The following is a 23,048-nucleotide window of genomic DNA, read 5'->3' as shown; positions in this document are numbered from 1 at the left end:
GAAGTTGCTGCTATTATCATTGTATGACATTTGCTTCCAGGCCTCTATGTGCATGTTTTTCCTCACCAAACAAAAAAAAAAAAGGAATTAAACCATATGTAGAATTATTAACTTAACAATTCCTTGTAAACCTCATCCCATGTCTCTTAAGGGATTTCTGCAATATCATCACTGCTGTGAACTGCCTTATATGTTCTTTTTACTCGCTTTATTCAATTATTTGTAAATCCTAGAAATGGAGTAATAGGGTAAAATGATGTACGTATTTTAAGAGTCCTAGCACATATTGCTGAAACAGTCTTCCCAAAGGTTATGCCAGTTTACATTCCAACCAAAACCATGTGGAATGTTCCTCTCCTCTAAACCTTTACCAGTACTGGGAATTAATAATTTGTAAAAGGCCCACTTCCATTTATGGGGAAAAGGAACCTTATCTGACTGCATGAGTCAAGGGAGGCTCCAGAGTTAGAGGAGTTATCACTGAGGGTTTAGAAAAAAAAAATGGATCAAAGAATATAAATCATTAGTAAGTTTGACATAGATGTATCCCTCAAACAGAAAAAATAAACTGCGATGGAATGCAAGGAAGACTGGGATCTTAATACAAGGAAAAGAGTTGTGTTTGAATTAGCAAGACCAATATTGACAAGAGTGTGACAAAACTAGTATCTTCAAGGCTACTACAGACCTCTGCCTCAATGCTTTGTTTTGATCATTTTTGCCATTAGTGGATGTGGGTTTAAAAGGTAGAGAAATACTGCCCTTGATATTTGTCATCAAACATGAGTTTGCTTATGAGCTGGCTGCTGATGTAAAGGTTGCTCTGTGCCTGGATACCTGCAGGTGATGCTATGGTAATGCACAGCTGTGAGGCTGCTTCTTTAAGGCTCACGCTAAGCCTGGCTTCTAAGCAAAAACTTCCATTCACAGCCACTTGCCTTCACAGCTAGCTTTCAGATCGGCCAGTCTTTAAGGTACAACTAACAAGGCCTTCACCCCTTATGAGAAATCACGATCATCCTTTCTGGATTCATGGAAGGGAATGGATGTTGAACTCAGCACAAAGAATCACTGTGGCTATTGAAATACTGCTAGATTACTTTAATATCTCATTTTTTTCTTTTATATGGGAACAGTCACTGCTATGTGAGCAGAAAGGAGAGGCTGACAATGCAGGGAGCTCTCCCTCGATAGGACAGCTCAACATACAGGAGGGCCTGACACGAAATGCCAGCCTGGGTTGGAGGTGAAGTGGTAGAACAGGACTCAGGCCAAAATAGAAGTCAGGTTGACTCCCAACTCTTACCAGCTCCAAGATGCTTCAGTCACTACCACCCGACCTCCCCCAACCCAACAAACCTTGCCCATGAAATGGATATTCTTCCAGGTCTCAGCTGTAAAATGATAGCCATTCAGAAGAAGAGTGAGGATGTAGGTGCCAGAAAAGCAGTATTCACTCAGGTAGTTCTCGTTCACATCACTAAAATACACCTGCAACTGGAAATGGAGTGAAGAAAATATCATACTTGTACAGCAACAGGCGCTTCTCCATAGCCCTCATTTTCACTATCAGAGCTGATCTAGAGGAGGAAGCCCGGCTCACAGGGACCTGAGAGGCAGCCCCTGTAGAGGGCTTTGGGAGTGGTGCTGCACCCCTTGAGTAGGCGCCGGGGGTTATAGCATAGGGTCTGTTAAGGAATCTTTTCCTCCACGGGGTTCTATGCGATATTAACAAACGCTCCAGGAAAAAAGTAGTTTCTGTGGTCTAATACATTCAGAAACACTGAATTTTACTATAGTTTCCCATCCTTTGGCATACTAAAAGCTGTGTAAAATCTTGCATGAAAGGAATCTATTAATCTTTGTTTAATCAGAGTTTTCTGTATGCTCTTGACCAAAGTCTTGGGTTTAGAGCCTCTATAAGCATCTTAAAAAAATGGCCATAAAAAGCCTTGCCACTCAGTTTAGTTCCTGAACTAGCAGCGTCGGCATCTGCTGAGAGCTTGTTAGTCCTCACTCCCGATCTGCTGGCGCAGAATATGATCCCCAAGTGATCACACACGGTAACATTTGAGAAACACAGCTCTGGAACCCAGTTTAGGAGGCATTTTGCTCAAGACTCCAAGATGCTCATCTTTCTCCACAAATCATCACTAGCTGCAGAAAGCCTCCTGTAAGTGTTTTGTAAAGTGCTGAGGCATATTTGAGCAGATCTTTCCGAAAGCCCTGAATACCCTTCCTTCAGGTTCTAACTCAGACAAAATACTTAGGGAAAATTCCAAATGTCCAGGTTCTTGCACAATCTTCCTTCCTCTTCTGTCAGTGCCCATGAGAAAAGCATTCATTTTTAATTAATTACGTATCTTCAGAATGAAAGCACCATTTACTTTTGCAGCAGTGTCAACTTAAAACAGCTGCTGTTTTGGGCCACTGCTAGATGATCTGTTTTTTTTTTAATCAGAGTAGACTCCATATCTTTCTCTCTCCTCCCTGGAAACTTCCATCATTTAGCACTGAATATTGAATGACTCAGTGCCTCAGACAAGAAAAAATTTGTGCTTCAAATTTATGAAATAGTAGGAGACATCTTGGACCTGGCCGATGGAGAACAAGTCTTACCACAATGGCAATCTGTCTGTGGCAGATTCTGTGACTTGCCTGTCTCCCTTTGGGGTTGGGGTTGGGGGAGAGGAGTGGGCAACAACGTGCCCAGCTCCAGGAAATAGCTTATGATAAATCTAGGGCTCTAAGCCAGTCCTAAAATCCTGCACCCTGCTTTCCCAGCCTGTCCTGGCCAATAAGATGTAAGAGAAAGACTCGTGAGGAGTTTCCGGGACAGCTTTTGCCTTCCTGTAAAAAGGAACAGATGTCTCTGGCACTACTCTTCTGATCCTGAATATGGCTGTGATCCCTGAAGCCACACCGTGCTTCCATGAGGAAGCAGGCCTAACAACAACTGAAGAACTAATGGCTGAGACGGTCAAGCTGCTGACTCCATGCCTACAGCTGCCTACGAAGGACTTCAAATTAGGCGCAGAAAATAAGACCTTTTTTGTTTAAGCCATTGTATGCCAAGTTATCAAGGAATGCCGGTGAACCTTATTCCTAACTTGAGTGCACCATCTGGGCTTCTCTAACACGTTTGCTGTATCTTGATCACGTCAGCGTGACTTGAAGAGCAGACTCCCATATTCCATGCTGTCAAGGGCACAGGGCAATGGTAACAGCTGCTGTTTCCGGTCATTTACCTTTTCCCAAGGCTGAGAGCAGAACTCTTCCATCATGTCAGTCATCTTTTTCGGAGATAAGTGTTCATTTGATGTAAGGTTTAAAAACTCCATCACATAATAAAAAGCTGAAAATGCCTGCAAGAGAAAAATGCTGAGTTTTGTGCAGTGTCCAACACAGGGGGACATTGATTCACTCTCCAGAGGGCCAAATGCCTAGTGAAAGTGCCTGGACATCTCAAATGAGTAAATTACTGGACCAAATGATATTCCAGACCCAAGAGCTGCTTCCTTCCTGGAAGAGGGGTCATTTTGCTGCTGACATGCATTTCTGAGCCACCTGGTAGTTAATTTTCTCTATAATTTTAATGGGAGAGTCAGGGAGAAAGAAAGATGGGGAAAAGAGAAGATAAGAGAGGAAGAGGTTACAAAAATCCTATCTTTAAAAAACTAGGGGAGAGTATAGCTCAGTGGTAGAGCACCTGCTTAGCATGCACGAGGTCCTGTGTTCAATCCTCAGTACCTCCATTAAAAAAGTAAATAAGTAGGGTAAATATATTAAAAATAAAACTATGAGACATCCTTTTACACCATTCAGATTGGCAAAAATTAAAGAAAATATGAAAACAAAAAAAAACTATGTATTATGTATGAATTTTTAACAAATAAAAACTGGAAAATTCTATACAAAGGTAATAGAAGTGATCCCTGGCAAAATTATAAGGTTTTTTTTCTTTTTCTATTGATATCCCTTTTTTGCCTGTTTTTATAATGTACAATGTATTGCTTTCTTTAAATAGCCAATCTTTATTTAACATTTTTTTTGCAAGTCTATGATGAGCTAGTAAATTAAACCTTTGAAAAAATCAATGCCATCACATATGAGAACTATATAAAAAGTTAAAAGTACAAATGAGTAAAAAAGAAAACATTCTAAAGTAATGGAAATAAAAACAAAAATAAACAAATGGGACCTAGTTAAACTTAAAAGCTTTTGCACAGCAAAGGAAATCATAAACAAAATGAAAAGACAACCTACAGACTGGGAGAAAATATTTTCAAATGATGCTACCAACAAGGGATTAATTTTCAAAATTTACAAACAGCTCATATAGCTTAATATCAAAAAAAAAAAAAAAAAAAAACCCAAACAACCCAATCAAAAAATGTGCAGAAGAATTAAACAGACATTTCTTCAAGAAGACACACAGATGGCCAACAGGCACATGAAAAGATACTCAATAGCACTAATTACTAGAGAAATGCAAATCAAAACTACAGTGAGGTGTCACCTCACACCAGTCAGAATAGCCATCATTAAAAAGTCTACAGGTAATAAATGCTGGAGAATGTATGGAGAAAAGGGAAACCTCCTACACTGCTGATGGAAATGTAAACTGGTGCAGCCACTATGGAAAACAAGATGGAGGCCCTTAAAAAACTAAAAATAGAGTTACCATATGATCCTGCAATCCCACTCCTGGGCATGTATCCAGAGAAAGCTCTAATTCCAAAAGACACATGCACCCCAATGTTCACAGCAGCACTACTGCAATTTCCACTGACAGATGATTGGATAAAAAAGTTGTGATACATATAATATACCATGGAATACTACTCAGTCATAAAAAAGAATGAAATAATGCCATTTGCAGCAACATGGATGGACCTAGAGAATATCATACTAAGTGAAGCAAGACAGATAAAGACAAATATCATGTGATATCACTTATATATGGAATCTTAAAGAATGATTCAAATGAACTTATTTATGAAATAGAAGTAGACACAGACATAGAAAACAAACATGGTTACCAAAGGGAAAAGGGCAGGGCAGGGAAGGGAGGAATAAATTGTACCATTTAAAGACAACTGCTATTAAATATGACATACAGGCATCTAAACGTTTTTCCTCAACTCTAATAAATACACATAATTTTTACTGTATATCACCCTATAGCTGCCTTTTTGTTCCTCTTAATATAGCATGAATTTAAAGAGGAAGAAATAATTGAGCAGAGTTTATTAGATGAGGGAACTCAAATCCCAACTCGAGTGCCTTTTCTCTCTCACCTGCCCTAAGTGGTGCCAGTTTTTAGAGGAAGTCATTTTGGAGGCCATAGGAGCATATCACCTGTTTATTCAGCAAACACCACCCTGTGTGCTAGGCACAGGGCTGAGGCAGAGTCTACTGTGATTATTGAAGAGGAACAAAAAGCTTTCCCTATGCTAGAAGTAGTGTGGGTTTGGGATTATATTTTGCCTTCTGTAAAATCACTAAACCACAAGTGAATGTAGAAAGGAAATGTGATTCTCAAACAAGCCAAGCAATGTTCCTATGTAATTCTCATGGGTAAAAAGACACAGGAGGGCAAAGAAACAGGCTTCTGGTGGGCAAAGAAACATGAGTTAGTGGGGATCCCACTAGGGGCTCAATTCTGACTCAGAGAAGAGGAAAAATGTCCTCTACCAGGCAAGTTCCTGATAGAACAGGTCTTATGTTTCAATTCCAGCCAAAATATGCCCAATGCCAGCTTCTTAAAAATTGTGTTATTTAAAAAATATCCTTATATATATATAACATAGCTAATATAACAAAAATGAGTAAGTGTGAGTATATTCATCCTTTTTAATAAGTCTTCTTTCATTTATTTTATGGCTTGATTTTCTCTTCCACTTCTAGTTCCAATGGGAGCCCATATTAACAACTTAATATGAAGCCTTCCATTTTTCCCCTATTGCTATATAATCCTTCATATATTATCCCTCACATAATTGTATACAAACACACATATGTAAAACATGTTTTTTAAATAAAATTTTAAACACATTCTACAGCTTGATTTTCTTACTCAACAAAACTCTGAAAATCCCTCCAAGACAGCTGGGGACACTCTAATGGCTACATTAGATGGGCTTTCCTTTGATTCCAGTATTTTTGCCTATGAGCAATGTCGCTATAAGTACCTCAGTACATTTAGCCTCCGAGCTGGTATGCTCATTCCTCTGGGGAAGCTGAGCTCCCCAGGAGCTCTGAAAGGCAGCCTCCACATCCAACACTTTAAGTATTGTATGTATGTCAGTTGCAGAATAAGAGCATAGTGTGGCCCTATTTCTACCATCTTAACCCAAACCACCATCATCTCTTGTGTGGACACTGCAATGACCTCTTAGTTGGTCTCCACATTACCTTTTAAGCCTTCTTCCAATCCATATTGAATATCCCAGTCATAGGAATCTTTTAAAAACAAATTTGATCATTTCACTCCTCTGCTTAAAACCTTCAGAGACTCCTAATTATGCCTAAAATAAAGCCCAAACTCTACCAGATGTTTCAAGGTCTGCCCCCCAGGCCATTCCCACCTCATACGCATGCCCACCTCGCCCACCACATTGCAGCCATCCTAGCCTTCAATCATGCCAAGCTTTTCTTCCCCCTGGATTGTACATTTGCTGTTCCCAGTGTTGCAGTTCCCTTGACTTCCATGTCTCCTCCTCAGAGAGGTCTTCTAATCACCCACCTAGACTAGGATGCTCTGGGAATCCCTTTCACAGTACTACTTTTTTCTTTCTTTCCAACAGTTGCCACAGTTTGATTTGCTTTTGTTTGTTTGTTTGCATTTCTGGTCTCTCATCTGCCTGCCCACTAGAATGCTAGCTCCGTGATGTCAGGGACCACATCTGCCTTGTTCTCAGCTGAATCTGCAGGCACTTGGCACATGAAAGAGCTCTATAAACATGTAAGAGGCTCTAGTTCCTAAAGCACTGCCTAGAATGTAAAGGGCAATTGGCGAATCTGTTGATTGAGGGACTGGATAAATCTAGAGACTAGATAGCTATGATATGCATAGCTAATACTCGAAAATGTTCTCCCCTATTAATTAAAACTATTAAGAGTGTTTTCCTCTAGTGAACTGATTGTGGGGTAGGAAGGAAGGGAAGACTTAAATTTTTACTTTATAATTTTTATTTTTCTTATAAATAAATTTAACATGAGATCTACTTTCTTAAATTTTAAAGTATGCAATGTAGTATTGTTAACTATAAGGACAACATTGTACAGCAGATTTATAGAATTTAATCATCTTGCATAACTGAAATTTTATGCCAATTGATTAGCAATTCTCCATTTCTCCCCTCCCCCTGACCCCTGGCAACCATCATTCTACTCTCTGATTGATTCTGTAAGTTTGATTATTTTAGGTACCTCATATAAGTGGAATCATGCAGTATTTGTCCTTCTGTGACTAGTTTATTTCACTTAGCATAATGTCTTCAAGGTTTATTTTTGTCTCACATCACAGGATTTCCTTCTTTTAAGGCTGAATAATATTCTATAGTATGTATATACCACATTTTAAAAATCCATTCATCTGTCAAATTCCATCAATAGACCTTTAGATTGTTTCCACGTCTTGGCTATTGGGAATAGTGCTGTAATGGACATTAGTGTGTTAATATCTCTTCTGGATCCTGATTTCAATTCTTTTGGCTAACCAAAAGTAAGATTACACGATCATATGATAGCTATATTATTAATTTGTTGAGGAACCTCCATACTGTTTTACATAGTGGCTGCAACATTTTGCATTCCCACCCATACTATATAAGGGTTCAATTTTCTCCACATCCTCCCCACACTTGTCTTTTGCTTTTTTCATAATAGCCACCCTAACAGGTATGAGGTGATATCTCATTGTGGTTTTGATTTGCATTACGGATTATTAGAGATATTGTTCACCTTTCATATACTTGTTAACCATTTGTATGTCGCCTTTGGAGAAGAGTCCATTCAAGTCTTTTCTCCTATTTTGTAGGTTGCCTTTTCACTCTACTGATTGTTTCCTTTCCTGTGCAAAAACTTTTTAGTTTAATGTAGTCCCATTTTTGCTTTCAGTGCATGGGATTTTGGTGTCATATCCATGAAATCACTGCTGAGACCAATGTCATGAAGATTTTCTCCTATGTTTTCTTCTGGGAATTCTACAGTTTCAGGTCTTCTGTTCAAGTATTCAATCTATTTTGAGTTGATTTTTGTATATGATGTAAGATATGGGTCTAATTTCATTCTTCTGCATGTGGATATACACAGTTTTCCCAACACCATTTATTGAAGAGACTGTCCTTTCCCCATTGTGTATTCTTGGCACCCTTGTTAAAGATCAGTTGATCACATATGTGTGGATTTTTTCCTGGACTCTGTTCTGTTCCATTGGTCTATATGTCTGTCTTTATGCCAGTACCATACTGTTTTAATTACTATTGCTTTATAATATATTTCTAAATCAGCAAGTGTGATACTTCCAACTTTGTTGTTCTTCCTCAAGATTGTTTTGGCTATTTAGGTCTTTCGTAGTTGCAAATGAACTTTATAATTTTTTTCTATTTCAGTGAAAAATGCCACTGGGATTCTGATGGGAATTGCATTGAATTTGTAGATCACTTTTGGTAGTATGGGCATTTTTAACAATATTAAGTCTTTCATGAACAGAGAATGTCTCTCCATTGTGTCTTCTTCAATTTCTTTCATCAGTGTTTTCTGGTTTTCAGTGTACAAATCTTTCACCTCTTAATTAAGTTTATTCCTAAGTGTTTTACTCTTTTTGAGGTTATTGTGAATGGAACTGTTTTCATATAGTTCATTGCTAGTGTATAGAAACACAACTGATTTTTATATATTGATTTTGTATCTTGCAACTTTACTGAATTTGTTTATTAGTTCTAACAGGTTTTTTGGGTGTGTGTTGGGGGAGGTCATTTTTATCATAAGAATTGTTACTTGTAATGTAACTGTCATCCCACTTTTATGAGGTTTCCAGGCTAACAAATCGAGAAAGTTAACCCAAAGCCAAATTTGTCCACAGAGAAAGAAAAAGGGTTTGTTAAATCATTTTCCAAAGGTCCAATGAAAAACATATTGGGAGTACTTTGGGAAAAAGATTAAGTGAAGCATTTGTAGTCATAGAAGGAATAGGTGTTACAGTCTAATCTCAAAATCTTACCCTAAACTGACCACTTGACTTTGTCCCCACCCCCCAATTCTAACTTGATCACTCATTCTAACTTGCTTCTCTAACATGGCCTATCTGCTTGTATTACTAGATATTAGGTTGTCTCTGCCCTGGCAGGAAGCATTTAGAGGCAGAAGTAGCATCAGTTTCAGAGTTATCTGCCTCTGGCTTATGTGTCTGTATTTGTTCTCCATACTTCTAAATAGACTTGACCTCTGACACTTGTGTTGCATTCAGTCCTAGCTACTGCCCTGCTAGGGCTCATGATTCTACTTTAACCTCTAGTTTCTATGTACTTTTTGTTCTAGATTAAGGGCTTTTGATGTGGGGTTCATGGGTCCACCTCAAGGGATCATGATGTCTTTTAAATTGTAGGCAAAATTATTGATATATCTTTATATGTCCATTCTTCTGCTTGGAAGATCCTTAGCTTTCACCACATTCTCCAGAGCCTTGTGATCCCTTGAAGAGTTAAGAATGATTGGTCTATTGAAGACATTATGGTAAGTGAAATACAGCAGTCACAAGATGACAAATATTATATGATTCCACTTACATGAGGTACCTGGAATAGTCAAATTCATCACCACAGAAAGTAGAATGGTGGTTTCCAGGGGTTGAAGGGAAAGAGAAATGGAGAGTTTGTGTTTTGTTTAATGGGTAGAGTTTCTGTTTGTGAAGATGAAAAATTTCTAGAGGTGGTAGTGTTGGCTGCACAGCAATGTAAACATAATTAATGCCACAGAATTATATACTTAAAAGTAGTTAAAATGGTGAATTTTTGTGTTATGTATATTTTACCCCCCTACACACACACACACACACACACACAAAACCAGAACGAATGGCTGATCAATTTAGCCTCAGTATTTCACTTCCAGCTATTACCTTGATCATGTAGGTTATGATTTAGAGTTCTCAAAACAGAATCAAATAAGCAATATGGAATAAGGAATAGAAATTAAATATGGCCTGCCTGATAACTATTACAAACACCTGAATCAAACTTGATCTAATGTTTTAAATCTCCTCTCCTTTATACATATTTTTAAATTTCTAAGATTTCTCTGTAGCCACAGTAAAGGTCAAGTCTTAGAATTAGAATCAAGAGTAAATCCTGCTGTCTGAGAGCTGGGACTATGTCTAGTCATCACCTTTTTGAGACAGTTGTGCTCCAGAATAAGGTCATCTATTTCTCTTCCCCTGCTCAGGACCAGTTCATTCATATTCATATTCATTTATTTTTTCATTCCATCTCTTGTCCATCTTTTTTGAAAGTCCTCCATGTGTCAGGGCCTACGTGGTAGTTTTCCTGTCTGTGTATGTTCTTCAGAAATCCACTTGACTGGGTTTAACATCTAAGTTGGCCTCTTAAATCCCTTGGAAAGTCTCTTCTAGAATAGAATAGTGCTTAAATCAACATGCACTGAAATTGAACCCAGAAAAATAAAGTGTTGATGGGATAGGATGATAGGGTAATATTTTTTCCTTGATTTATGGACATTGTATAAAGAAAAAGAAACTTTAACCTTATTCAGAATGCTTCCCAAGTATGTTAAATCCCAAGAATTATACTGAATGACAAAAACCACCTTCTTTTAATGCCCCAGGAAGATACACTGCTCAAAATGAGATGGTTTAAGGACACATCACCAAGTTTCTTCCTGTGGCTGTAGTAGGTGACTCTAAAAGTCTTTTCAGAAAAAAAAAAAATCATCCCGATCCGATTCTTGGGGTAGGACTTTAGAGACTCAATCCATCAGATGTTCTTCTGCCAGAATGGACCAAAGACAATTCTTGAGGGAAGTGCTGACTCAGCTCTAGGACTTCCTGACTTTGTGTTTAGGTGAAGGTGGGATGCCCTACCTCTGAGGTGAAAATCTGTGATCAGCTCCCTAATTTCCATATTAGGAATCAATGTTACTTTATAATGCTTTACTTGGTTGCTGTCTATACCTTGTGGGCCCATACTTAAGTAGCAACTCAGAATAGGAACACTTTAGGCCATCTTCAGAGAACACAGAATCAGCTCCTAATCTTTCAATTGCTAGCTCAGTTAATATTTGTGGAAGATGATTCTAAGGACATACGTCTCTCCCTTCTTCTAGCTATTCTGAGTTCTTTCTATCAAGTTGAGTATCAAAAACCATTATTGCCTCAGTCTAGCACAGAATTATTATCACTGAGTTGCTTGTTAATATTATGCTTCTAGATTAAAGTTGCTATAAGAATTACAATTTTTAAAAAATGAGGTCAAAGATATTGTCTAATAAAGCATCCTTGGGATTCAATTTTGGAAAAGCTCTGCTTTGCCCTAGGACCTGGTTTGGTGGGTATAATAAAAAATATATATCTGATTACATCTTTTCTTCCCCTTGGCTACTAGGACACTCAGAACTAAATACACACACACACACACACACACACACACACACACACACACATATACACGTATACATATATAAACAAATAAATTTTAATGTTCTTTCATCACAGTTCTATTGAATTTATTTATACCCTTTATTGTTTATATAAGTGATACAATGTGATCTTTAAAACATTCCTAAATTACCTTGTAGTAATTCCCCACAGATGTTCCCTCTTCGTTTTCAGTGTTTCTAATTTGCCTACAAATTGGATTCTGTCTGGCAACCAAAGTCACAGTGTAGCCAAACCAACAAGAGTATTGACAGTTTTTAATACTCTATTTACAGATTAAGAATTAGATCATCAGTACTGAATGCAATTGTGGCAAATTCCCTCCCCATAAATTTCTTGTGGCTTGAGAATAACCAGGCTAACTGGTCCTGGAAACAATGGGAATGCAACTGGATTTTGGGGTTGCAAATAGTTACACTTCAAGATGCTAGATTGGCAACAGGAACTTCCTGCAAGAGTGACTGCCTAGAATGAGGACTGTTAGTCAGAAGAAAGAACTAACCTTTTAAAGAGCTAGGATATGTTAGCTTTTTGCTATTTACAGTGATACGCTGTAGCTGGCTCTTACCCACTTGTGGGTTCTGGACGGCAGAAGTCCCACCGAGACGGAATGAATTACTCGAGACTCTGTGGAAAAAGTCAAGAGAGCGAGAGAGAGTCGGGAGCCAACTCCATGAGCCTCTCAAATGCTCCCACATTAATTGTGTATAATCAAAGGAAAAAGTCATTAACAGTTGTGTGATAGTATGCAGGAACTTAGGGAAAGACAGGATGAGATAGAGATTGCAGAATCCACAATGAGTATAAAGGCTTAGTTTATCTCTTTAGGGTAGTCATGGGGAGAGGGGGAACAAGATACATTCTTTAGATATGTTAATTACAAGGCAGACCACCAGATCAGCCAGTTCCTTGTTTTGGGGGTAGCAGACTATCTAACAGCAGGCACGCCCAGTAGTTTATAGCTGAGGGCCTGGGTCGTTGCTTAGAAATGAGCAGAGTGCTATCTAAAACCTCAACTATGCAAGCAAGGCATTGTCTCAGCTTTTTATGGCAAGGAGACAGGAGTGCGGATGCACAGGCACCTGCTTGCAAAGCAGTTACTAAACACATTTGTTCTTCTTAAAGGTGACAGGCGGCTGGGGTCTGTTACAATTTGTTAACCCAGTCATGGGCTCCCACACCCACTCATAAGAGCTAGTTGCTAAAACTTCAGGAGTTTTGTGAGCCAGTGATGGTAGCATAAAATAGGCCATGGGGGAGTACTCATACCATACAAATTAGCAACTGCCACAAATCAGCCCCTCCAGTCAGAGAGCTGATTGTGAGACATTTACCAGTCCACCACTGCTTGTCTGGCTTATCACTCACAACTAGCAATGAGATAAGTATGTCTGTCCTCATTTTATAAATGAGGAAATAGAACCCCCCCCCACCAAAAAAAGATCTTTAGGCTTTAGGGAGAAATTACTGAGGGGACCAAAAAAATTTGGAAAAGAAAGAAACTGCCAAAGCAGGAATAGGTAATGGTATAGTGCTGACTCAAGGACTATATTCAGAGAAGAAAGATCCTGTTTAGAGTTGAGGCGGGAAGCCCCATAAAAAAACTGGCAGGGCCCCCAAGCAGGGCCACTACTCTCATGCCAGCTCCATCCAGTTCCCTGGCCCAGAGGCTCTATCTCACTTTTTGCCTCTGAAACGGCTTACTTACCCCTAAAATTCTATTGGTTCCCTCAGCTCACTTCTGATTGGTTATTTCCTTCACTCCTGATTGGTTACTTCTCTCACTCCTGATTGGTCTATTTCTACAAAGCTGTTCCTGGTTGGTCAACTTCTGTTATACTTTATTTGCATATGATGTTGGAAAGTGTAAAACTGGCAGCCTATAAAGGCCTGTGTAAACTTACAGACGGGGTCCAGAGCTTGGAGTGTTAACTCCTCTGGGCCCGCTGGCGTAATAAACCTGAGTTCTCCAACTCTCCGAGTGCTACTTGGTCTCTTGCCCGAATCCAGGTTTTTGTCACAACTGAGCTGTAACACCAAGCTGTAACACATTTTTCCACAACAGAAGAAGGCAATGAGCTAATGTAAGGAGACTGCCAAACTGAGGTTCAGAAGGCTGTGAGGACAATTTCAACCAGGAACTATGGGACCAAAAAGAAAAGCCACCAGAGGGGGAGCTCAAGGCGCCTCCACCCTTTTCCAGCTCTACATCTTCCTACCTTGATTGGGGGAATCATATTCAAAAGCAAGAAATTCTACCACCACCACCACCACCACCACCCCCAACCACACCAAGTCAGAAGGGTTTGTCAAGCTAGAAGGTAAGAATTGGGCCCTATCTTCCAGGAGGCAAAGGTTTAAAAAAAGTTAAAATGTCAACACAAAATAATATATTCCTTTTCGTTCAGATGTACTTCCTGGCAGGACTGGAATTGAAAGGGCCCTGGGCTGTTTCCAGAATCCCTGGCCACCTCCCTCCCTTTTGTGGCACCCTACTTTCTCTCCCAGCAGCCAGATGAAAGGCAAGGAGTCTGGCCCCAAAAAAGCCCAAGATGGGCAGCCAATGCCAGTTCAGCTATAGGGCATCCAGGCGAGAGTCAGGTTTGTTGTGAATTTGAATTTGGAGCCAACTAATGATGAAGCATTATTCTGCCAGTCATTGTGCAGTCATGTATTTCCCTCAGGAAACTGGAGGGGAGGGGGAACTGCAGTCTGGGCCATGGTTGATGTAAGCCAGGATCCATGATTCTACCCACTGTTGTCTTCCCAGAGACCAAGGGAGTGAAGAGCTCCAGATAGTTCACAAGTGGCAAAGCCAGAGTTTAAGCCAGGCCTGATTACTACAGGGCCTGTGCTCTCTCCAGGAAGCTCTTTCTGTGACAATGGGCTGGGCCAGGAGACCTTGGAAGAAACTGTTCCACTGGGTCTGAGAGGGGAGTTGAACTTCTTTCCTCACATGCTGATCTATTTTCTGAAAAAGGGAGAAAAGAGTGTGAAGGCAGACAAAAGCCCATAGTTTCTTTGAATGATATCTTAAGTGACTAAGTAAGATATGTATATGTCAGTCAATAATTGGAATTTGACTGATGGTAACTAATTTGGCAATATATGAATAAATTATGATTACAGTAATTCTTGGTCTCCAGGACCAAAATCTGAAATTTGAATAATGAGTAGATCAAGGGGCACCTCTTCTGCCTCTGTTCAAATATTTTATCTTATTCTGGAATAATTAAGAACAAAAGGAATTCGGAGTTGGGATTCAAATTGCCCCCCAGCTCTTCAAGATGTAATGAAAATGATGCTATCATTTTGTTTCCTTGGGACTTCCTGAGTTTCTACTTCCTTAGTGTTTTTATAGAGGAAAACCTTTAGCCAAGACATCTAACTGCTGTTTCTCCTTCTGACATCTGAGAAGCCACCTGCGGCAGATCCTAATGGGTGTCCTACCCAGCAGCCAGCCCCTGTCTTCTGACTTACAGATTCCTGACTTTACCCCATAGAGGAAAGCAATCTGCTCAAGAAGACTCCCCCGTTCCAGGGGAAGAACAATAATTAGTCTAAACCAGCCATGGTAACCCATTCCACTTTATCACAGATTTGTTTAGAGATGTGCATTTTACCAAATTCTGGCCAATGGCATCTGAAAAGATGTTTGGTAGCACTTCTGCAAAGTTGGAAAAAGATGTATGCAAGATAAACTTCCTTCTTTCCTGCACTGGCTTTGCATGTGAAGACATGACGCTTAGAGCAGTAGCTGCCATCTTAGCACCACAAGGCCAAGAAAATAATTGAAAAGCTGATCCCATGTCCTGACATTAAGCTAAAGAACTAACCTTGAACTATCTACATCAAGGCTTATTATCATGTGAGAGAAAAATAAATCCTATTATTTAAACCCTTTTAGGCAAACATTCTGTAATTCACAACAAAAATCATCCTAACCAATATATCACCATTGCACAAACTTACCCCAAAATCCCCTTGGACTGGTGGCAAGAAAATCCCATCGAAGGCACAGTGGGAGTAAGGGCAGTAACTGGTGTTAAAGAGTTGAAGGATGCTTTGCTGGCACTGTTGATAATTCCCAGTGCCTTGGATTATAATTTCATCGAATTGAAGAAACGTCTCAAATTTCCTGGTGCAGGGACTTTCGTACAGATCAGCTAAAACCATTTTCCTCTGGTATCCAGGGTGAAAGCAAGGGTCACTGATGGTTCCATCTGTATTCTGAATGGAAAAATCACGTAAAGGCATCATGTACAAATGCTTTGGGTACAAAAGCACCAGTCTAACTTCATTAATGTGCAGCTATTGAACAACATCCAACCACTCAGCGTGAGCATCTGAGCCCCTGCTCTCCCTTTTTTATGCTTGGGAATAGTCATACTTGTATAACACCCACCAGATGTGGTATCAGATGTAAATGAGTTTTTGCTATTCATAAAAAGCTAATATAGTTGAAGCTGGGCCCAGAAATTCCATTAGTTTGACATATCCCCCAAAGCTTGGTACTAATCGCATAGGTCAGAAGCAGGTTCACAGGGAAAATTCTCAACATTCTCAAAATTCTGAGCCTGGAGTGGTTCTCTGGGAATCTGCCTGTATCCCTGCCCCCATATCCAAGCAAAAAGTCAAAATCTCCAAGAGCTGGAGGTGCCTTAGATCATTTAAGGTGGGAATATCAAAATGATTTTTAACCCACAGCCCAATATGTTCAAGAGAAGAAGAGGGGCTGCTGTGGATAAGAGGCTAAGTGAAGCCTTAAGGCTCACTCGGCATCTCTCAGCAGCCCCTCCTCCCACAGCAGTCATCTTATTGACAGTGCTTCTGAGTACCAGAGAAAGCGCTTTGGAGGAGAGCACGTAACCGGTTGTCCTTCCAGTAAAGACAGGGAACAACTGGATGTGACATCCTTGCTCTATGTTTGACCGGATGTGTTGGTACTCGCATGATTTTGAGTATGTTTAACTTTTCTTGCCTTCAAAATGCAAAAAGTATCTGGGGACAAGTTTTGAAGTGTTGTTCAATAAACTTCGTGTTTTCCCTGAAGTTTTTTTTCTCCTCCTCTCCAGGTTGTTTCTAACAACCCTGTTTTCTGTAGTTCATAGGAAATGGAGATTAAAAAGTGGGAAAGAGCTTGTAAATTACACATACACATACATACACAAGAACAATAACAATAACAGTACTCCAGCCTGTAATTTTCATTCTCAACCCCACAGCAGGGAGAAATCATTTCCCAAGAAGGCATCTGAGTCGTGTCCTTGGAGATAGTTCAGTAAACAAACATAGGAGATGGTGTCTGGATGGGACAATTCATAGGGGTTGACCAGATGTAGTTAGATATCCTGCCTGAGAAGGTTTAGAAAGTACAGTACCCAACTTCAGACCAATTACCAAAGTAAGAAGAGAAAAACAGGATGTGGGGGCTGGTGGCACAGATGTGGGAAGGGTGGTCTGGATCCAGTTATACTTACCCTAACGTCCTTGGCTAGTTTCTGCAAAAGAGCTTGATCCTTCCCATAGCACAAGAAGCTGTGTGTGTATACACTGTAGTCCCTGCCATAGAGGCGGAAGTGCAGTGTGTTGTCTGGTGACTCCATCGTTTTGTCTTTGGGCACAAAAGTGATTTGTGTAGAGGCTCCCCCAAGGTCTAAAGCTCCATAGGTTTCCTGAGGTTCACCTCCAGTTGGCTTTAGGTTAAACCAACTCGATTTCTGAAAGACAGTACAGTCACCAGTGGTAGAAGTCTCTGGACATCCCCCTTTCTGTACTATTCCTTGGACTCAGGGACCTTCTAAGGCAGAGGAGCAGGAGCATAAGGGTGACACAAAGCTCACAAGAGGTTCCTGAGTCTGCATCAGACCAACAGCAAGAAAAGATGGGCTTCAAAGACATAGCTCAGACTGCAGCAGCTTAGGAGTAGTTCACAACACAAGGTCCAAGGCTGGAAAGACTAAATGCAAATCCCCACTCATTTGCTCATTAGCCATGTGGCCTTTAGCAGAATAATTAACCTTCTCTAGGCCTCAATTTGAGGCTCTAAAATGAGAAAACACCTCATATGCTTATTCTGGAGAGTAAATCAAACTGTACATGAAAAGTGCTTAGCACAGCACAAGACACACAGCAGTAGGCCAATATTAGCTAATCTTATTTTTAATGATAGACTTTTAATTTTTTTCTATATCTCTGTAAAGATATGGCTTCCTTATTCTCCAATAGTAAGATTTCTTGTAAGAGAATTATAGCTCTGGTGACCCTTGCAAATGTGAGGGTAAATTAATTTGTTCATTTATTCATCATTCATTCTGCCGAGTGATCCAAGTACTGCCTGAGACAGCAGTCGCATTGGCCCCCCGGGAGCCGCCTCCATGGGCACTGTGAGACTATCACCTGAGTGAATCTGCCCAGCAGATAGTTGGTAGTGATCCAGCCGTAGGCGCCCTCCTCTTGGCCAGTGATGATTCTGGCGCCCTGGAAGTCAAAGGGGTAGTTGCTGATGCTGCTTGTCACCACAGCCAGAATCTTGCTTGCCAAATATCCATTCTTCATCCTGCACAAAGAGCTGAGGTTACTGGTTTTGTTTGAATAACCACAACTACCCACTGCAGCCAGAGCTTCCAGCCAGTTCTCCCAGGAAATGAACCATAAACTCACTGGAACAAATGGAAGGATGGAGATCCCCACGCGTGGTGTGTCTGAGGAGCCCGCCTTTTGTGTGAGGCAGAACTACTCTTTTGGCCCCTCTCTGAATCCATATCCTTCCAATCCGTACATACAGTGATCGTCCTAAAATACCATTTTCATTGTTCCCTGGCTCCAAGAAGTTATCAGAGTGATTTTAATTACTGTGGTGGTGGTAGGGGGATATTGTTTGATGTTTGATCACCAAGCCTAGAGCCAATGTGTGCTCAATTAGCCATTGCTGGTGGCTTCAAGCTGTTTACATGGCCAGGCTCTGCTGGAGGTTTTAAATTAGGGTTCTAGTAGACACCAGATGGCAAACATCCTGGGACAGATACCCAACCTCATTTGGCAGCAGACTAGGAAAAAAATTTTTCTCATATTGTGCCTTCATTTTTGGACCTGAGACCTTGAGACTTAAAGAAGAAATCTTCCAGGGTTGTCATAACGAAGATGCAATACAATTGCTTCCAAGATCTAGGCAATACGATACTGAGAGTCTCTGGGTCGGAAAATGCTGCCTTCCAACTGGCATTAGACCTCTGTCATCTCTCATTTGAATAGCTTCCATACTCTACCGACTGGCCTCCTCATCCCTAGTTTTTCCCCCCTCCAATCCACCTCTCTACCAGTGTCCCCAGTTGTGTTACATCCTTTAATGGCTTCCCATTATCTCCCAGATTAACTCCAATTCCTTCACATGGCCCACAAGGCACTTTGTGATCTGAACCTTGCCTTCTCAGAATCCCACTCAGAATCCTGGCTCTACTACTTACCAGGTGTCTGACCTTTGGTTAGCTAGTTGACATTTGTACACCGCAGCTTCCTTAATCTGATTTGTAATAGTTAATCATGCCTCTTGCTTTGTAGAGTTGTGGTGGTTAAATTAAAGTACAGTGCTAAGAACATAGTATGGGCTCAACAAATACAAGTTGCCCCACTGTTACTGTCGTTATTAGTATTTACTACATGCACCAACATTCCATCTATGCAGAACCATTTATAGTCCTCTGAGCATGCCCTGCTCTCTCACACATCCCTCCTTTGCATACCTATTAGAACACCAGGAAAGCAGCGACCGTGCCTGACACATAACAGATGCCAAACAAACACAGGTTACAGGTGCATGGTGTCTGCTCTGCCTGGGATGCTCTTCCCCTGCCCCCAACAAGTCCTTCATGATTTGGCTCATGTATCCTCTCCTCTGATGAATCTTCTCGACCTCCTCTCATTCTTGTCAGGCCAAGTGTGCTCCATAGCAGCTCTGAGTCCTCCTCTACTAAAGAACTGGTCACCCTGTATCAAAACTCTGATCTTAGGAGATAAGCCACCTACTTCTATGTCCTGGTAGAGTGTCCACAGTCAATACACACTGAATGAATGAATGAACAAATAATGCCCGCAGGAGTAAATGGTGGCCAGTAAAGATGTGCTGCTTGGTGATGATTTGTGTCTTGGGATATCTGCAAGTCTCCTCTGGCCTTCCTCCTCCCAGATATTGAATGGCTAAAGTTGTAGCCCCAAATCCCAGAGTATATAGGCTCAATCTTTCTCTCTTTGGGTCATCAGCCCCTTAAATTCCCTGTAGGGAGATGAGCAAGAAGGCTTTTTTTTTTTTTTTTTCATAAACTCCCACCATTACACACACTAAGAGTTTGGGATTTTACCCACTTATTGCGATTTTCTTTTTCCGGTGTGGATATTTAGCATGGTTAAAATTGGGGTGTTGGAGAAGTGTGGCCCTCACCCACAACTTCAGAGGCTCTTGCACTGCCCACCCTCACTGCCAGCCATTCTTGGTCCCCACAGGCTGTTATACCTGAGCAACCGCATGCCTGCCGTGGCTCCCAGGTAAACAGGTGTCTCTGTATGCTGGGGTGCTGGAATCACTACCTTGGCTCTTTCCATGCATGCAGCCAGATAAACATCTATTTCACTTAATTTTTGAGCATGGTTTGCAATTCCGGGACCTGGGGAAAGATGTAGAAGCAGATGAAAACTTTTTCAAAAATATAGGACATATATTCACATTATTAGAGAAAAATACTGATGTTTTCTGAGAAAACGCAAGGAGACAGTTTCTTTTTGTGATATCTATCAGGTTTTTGTACTTAGAGGCGAACTCTGAATCTAGTTCTTGGTAGGATTTATTTTCAAGACCTCAAGCTAGGTCTGTCTGCTGTTCAATAATTTTGCCACTGGATGGCGCAATTTTCACATTCAGTTGCATAACCTTCCTAACTCTCTCAGATTTTAATGGGAATTTAATAGATAACTGTTCTATACAGCTGCTTTTTGATGTTTCTTCCACAAAGTTGTAATAAACAACAGTAATTCCTAGAAGATCTAAAAGGAGAACGATAACATTTAGAACAAAATTAAAACATGCACCAGGCACAGGGGCTTTTACTGAATAGACAAGAACTGCCGCTAACTAGCTATGTAATCACGAGCAGTCCCCTAAAATCGCTGAAGTTTCTTCCTTTGTTAGAAGAAAACAGGAGTAGAATCCATGTCTCCTCAGCAATTTTTCCACTCTGATACCCTGTCTGCCTAGTAAAACTGTCCAGTATTAAAGCAGTTTTAACTGTTGCTATGGAGAGGATTAGAGCCAAGATTCCTTAAGCTTTAGAAGTTAACACTTAACAATTTTGGCTCACCTTCAGATAAACATCTACACTTTCATTGCTTTATAGTGAGGATTTACTTTAATAATAATTATCCAGATATCTTATCTATATCATTCACCAGATTTTATTTATTTATTTAACCATAATGACAAAATCAGCTCTGAGTTGTCAGCTGTTTCTTTTTTTTTTTTTTTTAACATTTTTTATTGAATCAGCTAACTGTTTCAATTCAAAAAGTCTGGCCTTTGATAAGTGGTGGCTCTCGACTCATCTTTCTATCTAAATATTTGATTACAGCACTCTCTCTCTCTCTTTTGAGGGGGAAAATTACTGCATTTATTGTGCCAAACACACACAGGGTGAGTCTCAGAAGATATCTGCTAGGTTGACACAACAAGAGCTTAAGAATGGAAGGCAGTTAATTAAAGAGAAGCCAATAAAGTGAGGGATTTGGGTTTTAAGAACTGTTTGAAGTTCCCTCTCAGAACTGACAGGGCCAAAGTCTGAGGGCATCAGGCCTGGGTAAAATGACTTGCTCTCTTGGAAACATCTCCTATTTCCTGCTTTCTTGAAAAACTTTAAAAATTAGTGGACCCCACAAGCCACCAAACTAAAAGTAAATTATCTTCTGGGCTCTAGGTTACCTGTCCGACTGAAAATAAACAGTCAGTCCCTAGTTCAAAAGGCCAAGAGAGATAAAGGTCAGGAAAATGACGATGCAGTGTAGTAACATTCAGTGCATGCTGGAGCATTGGATGGGAGGGAGTGGAAAGAGCTGTTGTCAACAACTAACTTGTCTTGTGACCTTAAAAGAAAACTAAGTAGGAAAAAAGCAATATATATGGCAGCAACTCAGAGTAGCAAGAAGCCTGGAGTGCAATTAGGAAGCCTAGATTCCTTCTTTTTTTTTTTTTTAACATGGAAGCCTAGATTCTTGTCATGGTTCTGTTCCTACTTGCAAGTCACTAGTCTTTCAGGTTTTTGCTTCCTTTTCTGTAAAACAAGATTTCAATGATCCATAAGGTCCTTTTCCCAGCTCTACGAGTCTACGATTTGCCTGCCTAGACAGAAGCTAAAGGCTTTTGAAAATTTCTTCCAAGTCATAGATTAGAAGACAAAGATTAAGAGCAGCAATTCTCTGGACTTGCAGCATCAACATCACCTGGGAACTTGTTAGAAATGCAAATTCTCAGACCTCATCCCAGACCTACTGAACCAGAAGCTCTGGAGTGGGAGCTTTAACAAACCCTCCCAGTGGTTCTGATGCAGGTGCAAATTTGAGAACCACTGGCTAACACATGGATTTAAAATTGGGCAGATCTTCACATAGCAAAGGAACCCATCGACGAAAGGAAAAAAAAAAACCTACTAAATGGGAGAAAATATTTGCTAATGATATGACTGATAAGGTGAAATTAGTGCAATTTGGGCAGATCTCAGTTTGAACCCCAGTTTTATCACTTACTAGCTCAAGTAACCTTAAACTAGTGGTATAACTTCTCTCAACCTCAGTGACTTAATATTATTTTTTTAATGAGCATAATAATAAACTCCTCAAAGGGAGATTGTGAGGATGAAATGTGTGCATGGCACACAGAAGTGTCCTGTTGATGGGAGCTACCATTACTCAATTACTTTAGTTTGTTTATTTTTCAAGGGCTTGATCATTAAGGACTGATTTCAATACTATTTTTATAATGATAATAAAATAACAACAATAGCTGGTCTGCTATGTTCTCACTTGACTGCCTTTTTCTTGTGTGTTTCACTTGCCACATGCCTCTCGTGGTCTCATGCCCACTGTCTCCCCCTCCCTTTTTCTTCATCTTACCTTGTACCTTGCACTCTTCTACCTGACTCACCATCCCTGTGTCATTCTCCTTTTCTGCTGGCCATTGATAGATGTACAAACTCGTGTGAGAAGAGCCCGCATCCAGCACAATCCCAAACTGAGGGCAAAAGAAACCAAGAACTTATCAGCATTACATCATTCTTCTCTATCTTCAGCTTGCAACAGAATGGAGACAAAGATAGTTTTCAAAAACACAAGG

General features: G+C 40.3%; 1 protein-coding gene across 6 annotated transcripts in view; it reads right to left on the bottom strand.

Moving 5' to 3' along the window:
• ENTPD1 (ectonucleoside triphosphate diphosphohydrolase 1) overlaps positions 1 to 23,048 on the bottom strand; it is an 85,812-nt gene that overhangs the window by 3,132 nt on the left and 59,632 nt on the right. For 5 of the 6 annotated variants that reach the window (XM_010974367.3, XM_064488295.1, XM_031461482.2 and 2 more), the window contains 7 exons: positions 22,829 to 22,946; positions 20,187 to 20,337; positions 18,077 to 18,236; positions 17,158 to 17,397; positions 15,650 to 15,907; positions 3,249 to 3,365; positions 1,360 to 1,497 (listed from right to left, as the gene is read on the bottom strand). In XM_010974367.3, the coding sequence (XP_010972669.1) occupies positions 1,360 to 1,497; positions 3,249 to 3,365; positions 15,650 to 15,907; positions 17,158 to 17,397; positions 18,077 to 18,236; positions 20,187 to 20,337; positions 22,829 to 22,862 (1,098 nt within the window). In that variant the 5' untranslated portion in view covers positions 22,863 to 22,946. Of the gene's footprint in view, positions 1 to 1,359; positions 1,498 to 3,248; positions 3,366 to 11,719; positions 14,649 to 15,649; positions 15,908 to 17,157; positions 17,398 to 18,076; positions 18,237 to 20,186; positions 20,338 to 22,828; positions 22,947 to 23,048 lie in introns of those variants that run through there. The other variant, XM_010974366.3, reaches the window with a different exon arrangement.

The sequence above is a fragment of the Camelus dromedarius genome, chromosome 8 (assembly GCF_036321535.1).
Source record: "Camelus dromedarius isolate mCamDro1 chromosome 8, mCamDro1.pat, whole genome shotgun sequence".
Classification (NCBI taxonomy): domain Eukaryota; kingdom Metazoa; phylum Chordata; class Mammalia; order Artiodactyla; family Camelidae; genus Camelus; species Camelus dromedarius.
This window is presented reverse-complemented; position numbering and strand designations above follow the sequence as displayed.